The following is a 13942-nucleotide window of genomic DNA, read 5'->3' on the forward strand; positions in this document are numbered from 1 at the left end:
TGGATTCAGATTCTAATTTCCTAATGATTAAAGTACCTTGCTCATAAAATGAAAATCTTGACTCATACTTTCATGGTTAGTGGTATGAATTGTTTGTGCATCCTTGGCTTGCAACTATTTTGGGATATTTTGTTATAAACAGCAATGTTGCATCAGCAACCATTTTTTGGATTGATGAATTTAAGATTTCAATGAAGGTGATGGGTTGTTCAATATGTTAAGATTGAGCTGGTTAGGATGGTGGTTTCTGTGAAAGGGTAACCTATTAGATTTTTAAGAATTTTTCTTTTTCACTTTTTTCCTCTATGTTTGGCTTGTAAAATTAAAACTAATATGAGAGGAGGAAAAACATTTGTAGGACCACGATGATAACTGCATCTAAAGTGAGTTCTTTTGTATCTGTCCTTTTGTTTTTGCAAGTACGTGTCACTGAAGTTAGGTTCCTTGTTTGGGTTTCTGCTCTTCAATCCAAAATTTTGCTTCCAACTCTTTTAACCCTTGGTATTTGTTTGTGCAGCCTTTTACCAAGCCTGTTGGGTTTCAAGATTCTTTGGAAAGGCATTCACCTAAATTTGAAAGTATGGTTTTATGAGCTATTTTTTTTTTTTATTATATTGCCTTATTGTGTTCAATAGTTATGATATTTTTGGTTATTAAGGCTTGCATGGTATTTTTTTATTTTTTATTTTTATTTTCAATTTTAAATGCATATTCATTGAATTGGCACTTGCTTTTTTTGTCATGTTAATTCACACTTCTGTTTGATATTTTCCTGAACTATGTAATAGGAAAATCTGACTTTTCTAGACCTTTGCTTCTTTCCTTTTAGCTATGGAGGCTGAAAATTTTTCTTTCTTAAACAATCATGCAGTAGATGTAATTTGTTATCAGTTTTCACTTATTGAAGCTTTTATTGTATTAATTGTTTGCTCTGTACTTTTGTTGTTTTATTGCAGCCAAGATATTTTATGGCACCTAATAGTTTTTGTCACTTATCAGAAAAAGAGAAACATTTTTTGTCCCGAAGCTTGTTATAAGAATTTCATCAAGCCTTAAAGAATTGTAAAAATGAGCCTAACTTTTTTCCTTTATGATTTATCAAAAGAAATAAGCCATTTACTGTGCTTTTTGTTTTCATCTTTTAGTTTTAGTAATCTGAAATCAATAATTGTCTTCTATATGAATAAAAGAGAACAACAACACACGCACACTACTGGACAGATAGAATTTGGAAATAACTTAAGATATGGTGCAACAACAGGTGGGCTTTTTGATGCAATTCTTATGGACTCATGAATATTTGTATTTTGTCTTAATGTACATGGGATTTCATTGGTGAGGGTGGTGGTGGTGGGGTGTTGAAATAGATTTGAATGGAATCTCCCATCAGCTCATTCTGATGCTTTACATGGCTTTACATTGTAGAGGGTTAAAAGAGTGGCGTTGGACACTTCTATCATGCATTCAGTATCAATTGCTTACAGGGATTATAGCAATGATATTTTTTCCTGATAGTGCAACCTGAAAAGTTTTGCGTGGTGAAATTAATAGTTTGGGGATTGAAAGAAGGGATTTTCAGGAGGGATTAGGTGCGATTGTTGGCTGTGGGAAGAGCCCTGGTGCATGGGGGGATTTTAGTTTGGTGCACTTCCATATGAGCACAACAATGGTGGTTTTCTGTTTCATCTATGAGAAGTTTCAATGATTTTATGGAGGTTTAATCTAATTAATATCTCTTTAGTTGGGGATGCTTTTACATAGACTAGAGGTCTGAATAGTAAAGTTTTGTTGCATCTTGACAGGTTTCTTTTTTCTGCTGATTGGAAGTGCACTTCTCTAATTCCACTTGGAACATTTTACCAAACCTTTTCCGATCATTACCCAATTATGCTGGATGTTGGAGGTTTAAGAGAAGGAAAACATCCTTTCAAGTTTTAAAATACGCGGCTTATGGAGGAGGGGTTTAGGGATTTGGTAGCTGGCTGGTGGATCAGCTATTAGACTTGGGGAACTGCTGGTCACATGAGTCCACGTAAGCTAAAAGCAGTCAAAGTGGATTTGAAGTGATGGAACATGGAGGTGTTTGGTAATATAGCTACCCGTAAAGCTTTTTCCTTGGAGTTGATACCAGGTAATGAAAGAAAGAGAGGACGTTTTGGTGTTTGATGAGGAGGCAGCAAGGAACTCAGATGCAAGAATATAGGATACCTGCGGAGTTAGAAGAACTATCTTGAAGATATAAATCTCTAGTCATTTGGTTGGAAAAAGGGGACAGAAATACCATATTCTTTCTCAGGCTGGCTTATGACCAGTCTCTATTTATGTGATTATAGGATTTGCTACTAAGTGTGAATGCTTATGAAAGGTGATTGCAGGAAAGTATGGGGAATTGGAAGGGAGCTTGTAGACTAGATGGGGCCAGGAGATGTATGGGTCAAGCAGTTTATGGTCACTATAAATAGATTGCTTGTTTATGGTCACTATAAAAAGCTTGTGGACTATAGTTATGTCAGGTTTTATGTTAAGTCTCCATCTTTCCTGCTAAGATAACTTGGAATGCAAAGGGTGCCCTACAAGATTTTTTTTTTTTTTTGTGTGTGTGTGTGGGGAAGCAGTTTGGGAGGAAATTGTGACTATTGACCAACTTGTGATGGGAGCATGGACATTGGTCAATAGTTGCTGCCTTTGGAATGAAGAAATGAATTTATCAATGACATCCTCACTCACTATAAATAGATTGCTTGTTTATGGTCTATGGAGTCCTCTTTGTTCGGTGTTTCTTGGGTCCTTTCCTATTCAGTCAACGATGTCTTCGTAGTTAGCTTGACTCATTTGTGGAAGCTACTAGGGCATGGGAATGTGGAAGCCGATTCCTCTAGGTATCTTTTGAACTATTTGGAAAGAGAAGAATAGGAGAACTTTTGAAAGAGTGTGATGGTCATACTTGGAAGCTGAGTATATGCTTCTTAAGATTTTGTTTTTGTTGTGCCCCAGTGTTTCAGTGTTTTATTTTTACTTTTTGTTTGCTTGGGATGGACTTTGCTGATGGTATGGGGATTATTTAGCTTGGGTGTGTTTTTGATTTATTTTCAAAAGCACTACTTGTATAAATTGTTTACATAAGTTGTGCCTCCTTTTGTGTATATGGGTTGCACCCCTTTTTGTTTGGCTCTTTTAATACTCTTTTTTGCTTTTTGCCTATAAAAAAATGGTTTATGAAATTGATCTGGTTGGTCTTTGGCAAGTGCTTCGCTTGTCAAATGTGTAGTTCATGGAAGTAAACAAAATTATAATATATGGATATTTGATAATTGTTTTATCTCCTTTTCATTTTCTAAGATAATAATTCTAATTGCTATTTTTATTGCTAGCTTTTTGTAAATTTCCTTAAATTTTTCTAAGTTTGCCTTTAAGCTATTGTTCTGTTGTTTTATGCACAAAAAAAAAAAAAAAAAAAAAAAAAAAATTCTAGTTCAGGGAAGAATACTTTGGTTATGAATAATTTGAAGTTTGAGTTGTTCTTTCTTTCAGATAGAACTCCCTTTAGCAACTGTGACAACAAGATTTCCTTCCATCTCATTGTGAGCTTTCTTTGGACTGGCCCTTGTGTGGAATTCATCTGTCTTAAAGAGAGCAGTGTAGAGAGGATGGAATATTTTGGTGCTTGAGCAATTGTTGTGTGGATGAATGAAAATTTTCCTGTACTTTCTTTTACAAGATGAATTCATTAGTAAGCAGCACAAAGGAAAAAAAGGAAAAAAAAATGGTTACCATGTGAAGTATAATGAACCTACATCTAACAAAGTAGGCTTTGTACATGCAAAAATCATCTAAATAATTTGCAGAAACAACAAATTTGCTCTGCTGTCATATTAACTAATTTTATAGAGTACTTATTTTTGAGATTCAAAGGGTCCTCCCTCTCAAAGTGAGCAAAATCTGAGTGTTCAAAAGCTCAGGACTGTAGCTGCCTAGCAATAGTACAGTGCAAACGAAGATGCAGCCAATTCTCTGTTGTTACTGCACAGACAACAACAATTGGGAAGGATTCAACCTCCTTTTGTTTCTTGTTTTTTTTTTGATAGGCAATTGGGAAGGATTCAACCTCCCAACCTACTTGATCAATATTACGAATCCTTATTCAAATGAAGAAGGCAACATTTGTAAGAACCATTGTTCTCCACATCTTCCCTATACAGGGAAGCACCTTCCCCCCTTCTCCAATGGGGAGTAATAGTAGGTGAGCACCAGAAAGAAGCCCTTTTGAACTTCCTTTCCCATCAAAATCTTTGGACCATAGGTAGATAGAAAAGCAATTAACTCTGTCCACTTCGCAGTCAGGAAGAACCTTAATGAACATCATGTTCCGATCTCTACTGCTATACCAATGCTCGATATTTTCCTCCATTGCTCTGTGTTTTCTTTCATACAAAACAAATCTAGGAGCCTTGCCACAACTCCATCTCCTGGAGCCACATTTGATACCAATCCCTTTGTTGAAGAAAATCTAACTGGAGAATGAGTCCCCTATTTCTTGTGGAATGATATTGGAGACCTAACTACATATCCCATGTTATACGTGAAAATTCCTTTGCAGCATTTTGTAAAGCCTAAAAATAAATCTAATATTATCATGTAAAGTTCTTCTGCAAGGTTTATAGTAAACCTGATAAGAGATCCCATGTTAACTTGATCTGATACTTATTTCCTTGAATGAGCTGCTAAGCACCTGCCTTGCCTTAATTAGCAGGAAAGAACATTTTCTGTGCTTATACAATGGTTGCAAGTGTTGTGAATATAAGGAACATCTGGTTTGCAGTGATATGAAGATGCAAAAAGGAGCTAGTTGTAAGGCATTTAACTTTTTCTGAAACTTGTCATCTGGAGAAGCACCAAGTTTGCTACCCAACTGAACTGCTATAGTCTTACCGCACTTAGCTGCAATGCCTAGGTACCTATTAGCCCAATGAATGGTAAGCATGGTAACCCTGCCACTGCCACTTATACCTCAATATTAACAAATACTACATTATTCCTTTTAACTTTTTTGTATTTACTTTGTCACTCTTGATCTTTTCATAAATTATTTCTGAAGTAGATGATTTATTCCATACATTATTATTCTCACTGCTGTGTTCTGTGCATAAAGGCCTTTCTCTCTCTCTCTCACTGTCTCCCCTATGACTTTAATCCCTTTTTTTTTTTCTTAATGTTCTTATGGGGGCCGAGGGTTCATGTTTTCTCATGCTTGCATCCCATGAATTTTGCATATTGGATCCAGTCTGTATTAGTGATTCAATCCAATAAAAAATATCAAGTGGGAAAAATTGTTTGTCTTTCATTTGCAATGGCTAGCACCTAGAGCAGTCATTCAATTCAACAAGACATTTCCAATGGACAAAAATCCTCGCCTTTGGTTTGCAGTATGTCTAATGTCTGTGACTGACTGATTAATCAATTGACATCATGACTTGTACAAATTATATATTATTAGTGTTTTTTCTGTTCTGTTTTAGCACTAATGGAAAATGTTGGACAGGTAGTGAACCTTCAAACTGCAGTCTTTCTGATAGTGGCCGAATTGAGGAGGATGGTGCTGAGGATAATACTTTGGTGAATTTAAACAAGGAAAATCCTGTTTGTTCAGTTGTGGATCCAGTTCCTCCTGATCTGATGTAAGCTTCACAAAATGATTTATTTGTATTTATAAGATTTTCATACTGACTTCCTTGTTAATGCTATGGGAAGTATCTCTTTTCACTCTCAATTTTTGATGTAGTGTGATTTTGCTCACAAGTGTATTAATTTTCTTTGTGATTCAGAAACACAAAAACAGTATCTGGTTCTTACATTCACCCACTTATCTACCAGAAGCTGAGGCAAACACAGAGTGGGTTGCTTTTAAAGAACACAATTTGTAAGTTTGAAGGTAAAGTCTTTTGTGTTGTCTGCATGTCATATAGGATAAGCTCTGATGAACACTTCATTTGGCAGGTTCAGGGGGCCCAGAAATTTCTCCTATGGAAACATCTTCTTATGTCAGAGTTCCTTGCAATCACCAAAGTCAACATTCAACATGCACTGAAACGATTTGTAAATCTGATGGAGAAAATTTAGAGCAGTTGGTTAAGGCTAGGAATACAGGGGTTTTAGAACTTTCTCCTGAAGACGAAGTTGTAGGGGAACTTATTTATTTTCAGAATAGGCTTCTTGGCAATGCCGTTGCAAGAAAGAACCTTAGTGGTCTCTTCTTCACTCCCTTTTTATCTTTTAGGCATATGTTAGATTTTTTTGTTCATAACTTCCATTTCCTTTGTGCTTCATCACATTGTTATCTTACTTAATATCTGTGACACTGTCATTGCAGATGATTTAATTTGTAAGGTTGTGAAGAGTCTACCTCAGGAGATTGAAGTGGTGCGGAAGCAAAAATGGGACTCTGTGCTTGTTAACCAGTATCTTTGTGAGCTTAAAGAAGCAAAGAAGCAGGGAAGGAAAGAAAGGAGGCACAAAGAAGCACAGGCTGTGCTTGCTGCTGCAACTGCTGCTGCTGCAGCTTCTTCTAGGATTTCATCGTTTAGGAAAGATGCCATTGATGAATCTGCTCATCAGGAGGTGATTAATTCTATGTTTTCTGAAAATTAACATTGTTCTGCTCATTATAGAGGAAAATAGTAATTTTGTTCTTAACTTTGTTTTTGTTATTATTTAGGGTTAATTTCAATCACATCCCTTGAGGTTTGAGCTAAATACATTTAGAAACCATTCATTTGAACTTTTGTTAAATACTTCCCTTACTTTGAAGTGAGTGAAGTTAACAAGTGAAGGGTAGGGGTGGTATTTGACAAAATTTCAAACTTAATCATGGCTAAGTGTATTTAGCCCAAACCTCATGGGAGGTGATTGAACTTAATGATTTATCTAATATCGTTATTATTATCACCGCTAGTGTTGTTGTTATCAATATCATCTTTTGAACCATTATTGCATTATCACCTTAGTTACTATTTTTTTTCTCTGCAGAATCTGTTGAAGGTAAACACTTCTAGTGGACGGGCTGGGCTTTCCTCTCAGCCAATGCCACGAGCAAAGGAGACACTCTCAAGGGTTGCTGCGCCAAGGGTTTCATCAGAAAAGTTTTCTGATTTTGTCCAATCTAACTTAGATTTTTCTAAAGAGCATGGTAGATCGTGTGACATTTGCAGACGCTCTGAGACAATTTTGAATCCAATTTTAGTCTGTTCCAGTTGCAAGGTTTTCTAGTCTTTTCCATGAATGCTTCTGGAACATTTATAAGTTTTCTTGTCTATCAAAAAACATATAAATTTTCTTAAGTTCTAACAATGTGCTTATCCTAACAGGTGGCTGTTCACTTGGATTGCTATCGTAGTGTTACAGATTCTCCAGGTCCATGGTATTGTGAACTATGTGAAGAATTAGTGTCATCTAAAGGCTCTAGAGCTCCAGCTGTCAATTTCTGGGAGAAGCCTGCCTTTGCTGTAGAATGTGGTCTTTGTGGTGGCAATGCTGGTGCTTTTAGAAAGACAACTGATGATCAATGGGTTCATGCTTTCTGCGCTGAGGTAAAACTTTGCTTCTTTCACTGCTCAGTCAATTGTTAGCATACTTACTTTTGTTTCTTATTTGTGTTGAAATATAATTTTCATTTCTATGTTTTATCATAGTGGGTGCTTGAATCAACATTCAGAAAGGGACAAGTAAATCCTGTTGAAGGAATGGTATGTATATGTATCAGGTGGTTGATCTGAGCTATGTGCATGATGCTTAGTTATTCAGTTCACTACTGTATGCACATGCATGTGTATTTTAAAGATATTCCAACTAATATAATTTAGCATGACGCCTGTAATTTGTGCTTTCTGTTAAAGTTGATCTGAATAGACCCTGTGATTATCTTATGTAAAACTTGCCATTGTATTTAATGGAATTGCAGGAGACAGTTTCAAAGGGGAGTGATGTTTGTTATATCTGTCATCGCAAAAATGGTGTCTGCATAAAGGTGGGGACTGTTGTCACTTTTTTTCTGTGTTTACCTGTTTGTGCTTTGGACTGCAAAGAGTCTTCTGAATTCATATAATTCTTGGTTGATTAATCAAATGCAAGTTCTATCATCTGCAGTGTAACTATGGTCACTGTCAGAGCACTTTTCATGCTTCTTGTGCTCGAAGTGCCGGTTTGTACATGAATGTGAAGACTGGTGCTGGCAAGCTGCAGCACAAAGCATATTGTGAAAAACATAGCTTGGAGCAGAGGGCAAAGGTTCAGCTTTTATATTTGTACCATAAACTTTATATGCTGTGCTTATTATTTGTCTTTTATCTTATCTCTTTTGCCTTGATGAATTTATACAGGCCGAGACACAAAAAGCTGGAATTGAAGAGTTAAAGAACATTAAACAAATTAGGGTGAGGATGTTATCCTAAATCATATTTTTTACTCTAGTCTGATGATTTGTAATTGTGAATTTTAATTGATGGTCAATTTCTTCTCTCTCTGATTTGTGGTTTAAGAACTGGTTGGTGTTTAACTTGTTGCATTTGTATGAGAGATAGAGTCAAATTCTTGTTACCTTTTTTTCCCAATCTTTTTCTATGTTGTATCACTTGTGCTGCCATATCCTCGTCAAAAGTAGTTCTTCCTTTTTTTTTTTCCATGGAATGATTTGTTTCTTTCAATCAATAGAACAAGTATGGAAAATGAATTTTTTCTTTCAATCAATAGATGAATATGAAAAAAATCTAAGATCAAAATCTATCCAGAATTCCCAAATTATAGAAAAGAGATCTGTGCTGCTGCGCCTCATTTTAGGCACTTTTATTATATTTTTCTCATTTGCCTATAAAAAAATGGTCCCAAATTATGGAAAAGTGGTCCTTTTGCTGTAATATATTAATGGTCTACTTCTGCTGAGCTGATTGCATTGATATCTGTTTAGATATCTCAAGTAATTCTGTCATGGAATATTTGATAACCATCAGCCATAAGCTGTTCAAGAGAAGCAGATAAAAGGTTCAATTTGTTGGTTGTCTTCGAGGAATTCATTTGTCAAACTCGGCTTTGATGGGGCATGGGAGCATGTCTTTAGGAATTGATCTGAGACAAGGTTAATGGCAGGCCCCTCTTTGGCTGACAACCAGTTTCCAAGGATTTGACTTTAAATCAGGCAGTTAATGTCAGGTAGCAAAATGATCATAGAATAATCTCAAACCTTGTTGAATCATACATTGACTCATCAGGTTGCAACAACTGGCGAGATAGGTTGAATTCTTTATGCCTCTTTAACCAGGAGAGGGAAATCCTGTTTGTAAGTTCCATGATCCATTCTTTGAATCCATCATGCAGACCCTTGCAGAAGCTTCAAGTTTCGTAAGCCAGAGTATTGAGGACAATCAGTTTGAGCTTCTTCTCAAGCATATGGTGGGGGGAGTACTTATGTGATATGTTCTTTGTTTTTTTTGTTTTAATAGAAGCATTTACTCCAAGACCTCCAAGTTCCTGTTCTTTTGTCTGTTTCTGGAAGACCTGCTAATAGACTGCCATCTCGAGCTACTATAGCCTTTCTGTGATCTGGAAGTTTTCCTTTTCTGGCTACTTGAAAAAGTGAAGATGTTCCTCAGTTGACTTTTTCTTGGACCGTTCAAGATATTAGAAAGATAAAGAAGGATTTGTGCAGCCAACCCCAAGTAGTTGTGATTTAAGGCTTCCTTAAGTTGCATTTTGACATTACCGGTGGAATGTGGTAGACCTGCTAATAGGTGCCATCTCCTTGCTACCTTTGGGAGCAGTCCATACTTGCTGGACTTTCTGTGATCTGGGAGTTTTCCTTTTCTGGCATCTTAGAAGAGAGTAGATGTTTCTCAGTTGACTCTTTGTTAGGCCATTCAAGATATTAGATGAAGGATTTGTGCAGCCGGCCCAAGTAGTTGAGATTTGAGGATTCCTTAAGTTGCCATTTAACATTATCAGTGGAATGGGGCAGTGATATTAGAAGGCATATATTTCCTATCAAAAGAACATGTAATGATATATATTTGATAACTACAGTAGGTCTGTGTCTTCCGGAACTATTAAGAATCTAAGATTTGTTTATGGCAGCACACACGTGTTTGTGTTCTATACGAGGAAGTTTTAGTTGGACTATTATCAAACTACAAGCAGTGGCTCTGTTATTTCCCTTCTCTCTTTTGGTCCATGGTTATATTTTGTCAAATGCTTAGTGTCTATTTAGATACACTTACTATTTTCTGTTTTTAAATATATAAAATATAGTAACTCTTATATAAAAAGTATACATTTACCTTGTGTATTAAAAAATTGCTTATAATTTTTGAGATAATAAAATTATTTTAATACCTCAGTTTTTTTAAATAGTTTTTAAAAGCCATTATCTTTTTAAGGTATCATTTTCATTTTCAAAAACCAGAAAACAAGAAATATATTCAAACAACACTTTAGCTTTTATATTTTTGTTTAAATTTATAGCCATGTGATTGTTCGTTTTGCAATTATTTATCAAATGTTATGCAGTAGTTAGATATTGGTGATAGATATTTTTTAGCTTAGTGCTGCTGATTAAGTTTATGATTGTCTTACAATTTTTCATCTTTGTATATGTTTTGTTTGTAAACTACCTTATTGTATCTTTGCATAACGCTTTTGTGCAGGTTGAACTAGAGAGGTTACGCCTTCTTTGTGAGAGAATTATCAAACGAGAAAAATTGAAGGTATACCATTCTCTGAATCAACTCAAATCAGTTCTGAAAATTAGCATGTTTATGTGCTTCTGGTGCATTTTTTTTTGGATAAGTGGGCTAAAACTAAGCCAAATGCAAGTGCTGCAAAGCAACTGTGGAAAATCCTCTGAAGCAAAGCTGAGAATGGTAGTGGGAATTACCTACCCAAATCCTACTCTCCATGTATATTGACCAACTATGTCCTCCAAACTTGAATTTTGAATAAGTAGACTGGCAATTTTTCCTGATATTAATACAACACCTGCAAATGTGACTAGGCTTCAAAAGGCAGATCTATTACTGATCTGGCGTCTTCTATAAGCCTCATATTCTGGAGGCTGGCTAAACTGAGCTGATTATGGTTCAGAACTTTGTAAAAATTAAAGATAAAAGTCCAATCCCAAATGTCGGGGATTAGGGGTAGGGTATGATACCTTTAGTTTAATGCTGTCTATGAATTGTTTGAAGGAAGGGTTTTAGGATAAGTTTAGCATTTATGAGAGCTGCGGATGGTTTGGATTTCTTTTATTTATAAAATTTATTTTGGGTTTGGTGTATTGTGTGGTTCAAGGCAGGAGTTTTTTCTACTGGCAAAATAGTTTGAAGAGAAGATTAATTAGCAAATAGTAGAACAAGTAGAAAGAGAAGAAGGAATTACACATTTTAATCAATGAACTAATTTGCAAATTGGATTCAGTGTATGCTTTCTCCAGAGGAGCCCTTGAAGTTTGGCCCAAGTGGTAAGGGGTTGGGTGGGATTGTGTGGGAGGTATCAGTTCGAATTCCATTGGGGTCAAAAGAAAAAGGTACAAAAGGAAAAAAAAAAAAAAAAGGAAAAAGAAAAAGCTGTCTCCAGAAGAGATTGTTATGCTAAAAACCCTAGTTGCTATCATGCAGTAATTGGTAGTCTGAGTTCTGCAAATTCTGAAATATTAAAGAGATTATGCCTTGGATCCTATATGCCTCAAATTTCTGCTTGGTATTTGTAACTGTGCTTTATAAGAATGTTGATAATGCGTCGTTGGATTTTGAGGAGAATGGTTCCGATTTTAAGTGAACTCTAAAGACTTCTCTCGTATAGGTTTCTATATTTCTAAGTTTATAGCTTTTATAATGTTGCAGTTCTGTTATCGAACTGTATTTGAAACTTTCCAAGTAGGTGATATGAGTCATCGTCTGTTTTTGTTTTTTGTGTTTTGCGGAAGCCAGCTGCTTCTTTCATCCTGTTCCTGACCAGTTGTCTGAACGTTTTGAGTTTTGTCTCTTCTTATAACGAGTCTTTGTATGTGTGTGATTGGCCATGTTTTTGTATTAGTTCTTGATTCAAGCAGTCTGTCTCATGCTAGACATTTGAGGTTCATTTCTTCATATATTCATTTGACAATTGATTTTTTCCTTTTTGTTGCAGCGGGAATTGATACTTTGTTCACATGACATACTTGCTTCAAAAAGAGACTCTGTTGCTTTGTCTGTGCTTGTCCATAGCCCCTTCTTCCCTCCTGATGTTAGTTCAGAATCAGCTACAACATCTCTTAAAGGCCATATGGATGGCTACAAATCAAGTAGTGAAGCTGTCCAGAGATCAGATGACATAACAGTGGACAGCACAATTTCTGGTAAGCACTGTATGAAGCTTCCTGTCTCCATGGACAGTGACCAAAAGACAGATGACAGCTCCACATCCCAGCACCTTTGTACAAGAAAGCCTTCAGAGAGGACTTCATTTTGTGGGAAGCAAATCCCTCTTAGACCTTCATCTGTTGCATCTCGGAATGTTTCGGGTGAGGTTGAGAAAAGATCAAAATCCAGAAAGGTATAATGTTCTTATCCTATGAATTATTTAGTTTGTTTCTAATCTCATTGTTCTTCAAATAGGAAACCTCTGATTCATGTTTATTCTATTCATAAAAACACAGCACACTGAAACATTTGAAAAGGAGCTGGTAATGACATCAGATCAAGCATCTGTGAAGAATCAACGATTACCTAAAGGATTTGTTTATGTTCCTATTGGTTGCCTTTCGAAGGAGAAACAGATCAACCAGGATGCATGTCCTCGTGAATCAGTGGAACGTGATGGGTAGACTCAAGGCATCTCCTTTTGGGTTTTGGGTTTGCCTGCTGGGGGCCTAATCACCTGTCCCGGATGTACATTTTTCTGCCTGGAAACTGCCTTGGTCAAATGAATATGACGAAAAAAAAAAACGGTGGAATTGATCCTGAGATAAGGTTCTGGCTCGTGTTTCCTTATAAATAGGACTCACATTCTGGTTCACATAAGGAAGTTTTGGCGTCATTGTTGTATATTCACTCTGAGAGTAACTGTACAGTGGTTGAGGGTGTGTTTCCCTTACATTTGTGCGAGGGGCTTGAGCCACTTCATCTTGATGCATGTCTCTGGTGGAAGGGCGAAATAGAGGCCTCTGCTTCCTTTAACTGTACAAGGAGTTAGAAGGTATCGCCTACTGTGCGTGCTCTGTAAAGTTAGTGTATATATTGTTACAATATCAACCCAGGAGCGATTGCCCCCAACATCGGATTGATACAGAGCATTTAAATTATTAGTCAAAATGCCACCATATTGATTGGTTCCGATCAGTTCTAAAAGTGGTTGTGTTTCACAGGTTTACTGACATTAGTTAATTAGAGGGTGGGTTCAAAGTGGGTTCTTTTGATTGTTCTCCATTAGTGAAGTTTCAGCCCTGCCTCTCATTGGTTTTGGGTTTTCATTTAATGATATTCTGCATCATTCAATTGCAGTGAAGAATTTTTTTTTTTTTTTTAAAATATAATTTTTTCTTTTCGTTTCTGCTGGACTTATTTTATATATTGGGGGAGAAACAGTTCTATTTCATTCTTTGCTAAATATTGCATGTAAATGAAAATCATTATGCATGATGCAACTTCAGATGCATTCTTTTAGTTCCCTTGAATGAACATGATAAGAGTAAATTGTTCTTTTGTGGTAAATTAGTTGTGACAGGTCTCTTTCTCAGTCTTAAGTCTTAACACGCACAGGGCTTGAGTAATTTTACTGTTATGTTTTCTCCCTTTAGCTTATATGAAATTAACAAGGAAAGTTTGTATTTAATATCATTGTGTGCTTCAGCTGATTTTTGCAGATTATGATTCTTCTTTGGGCAACTCGAGAGTTTTGTGGTGCGCGGACACCCCATTGGGACAAAAGA

General features: G+C 36.1%; 1 protein-coding gene across 3 annotated transcripts in view; it reads left to right on the top strand.

Moving 5' to 3' along the window:
- Window positions 1-13513, top strand: part of LOC117907098 — a 30032-nt gene extending 16519 nt beyond the window's left edge. For 2 of the 3 annotated variants that reach the window (XM_034820472.1, XM_034820474.1), the window contains 14 exons: window positions 518-578; window positions 5540-5675; window positions 5823-5929; window positions 5995-6243; window positions 6368-6615; window positions 7024-7254; window positions 7362-7583; window positions 7686-7739; window positions 7955-8020; window positions 8140-8280; window positions 8373-8426; window positions 10686-10745; window positions 12163-12567; window positions 12671-13513. In XM_034820472.1, the coding sequence (XP_034676363.1) occupies window positions 518-578; window positions 5540-5675; window positions 5823-5929; window positions 5995-6243; window positions 6368-6615; window positions 7024-7254; window positions 7362-7583; window positions 7686-7739; window positions 7955-8020; window positions 8140-8280; window positions 8373-8426; window positions 10686-10745; window positions 12163-12567; window positions 12671-12838 (2202 nt within the window). In that variant the 3' untranslated portion in view covers window positions 12839-13513. The remainder of the gene's footprint in view (window positions 1-517; window positions 579-5539; window positions 5676-5822; window positions 5930-5994; window positions 6244-6367; window positions 6616-7023; window positions 7255-7361; window positions 7584-7685; window positions 7740-7954; window positions 8021-8139; window positions 8281-8372; window positions 8427-10685; window positions 10746-12162; window positions 12568-12670) is intronic. The other variant, XM_034820473.1, reaches the window with a different exon arrangement.
- Window positions 13514-13942: the final 429 nt, after the last annotated feature.

The sequence above is a fragment of the Vitis riparia genome, chromosome 18, assembly GCF_004353265.1.
Source record: "Vitis riparia cultivar Riparia Gloire de Montpellier isolate 1030 chromosome 18, EGFV_Vit.rip_1.0, whole genome shotgun sequence".
Taxonomy (NCBI): Eukaryota; Viridiplantae; Streptophyta; class Magnoliopsida; order Vitales; family Vitaceae; genus Vitis; species Vitis riparia.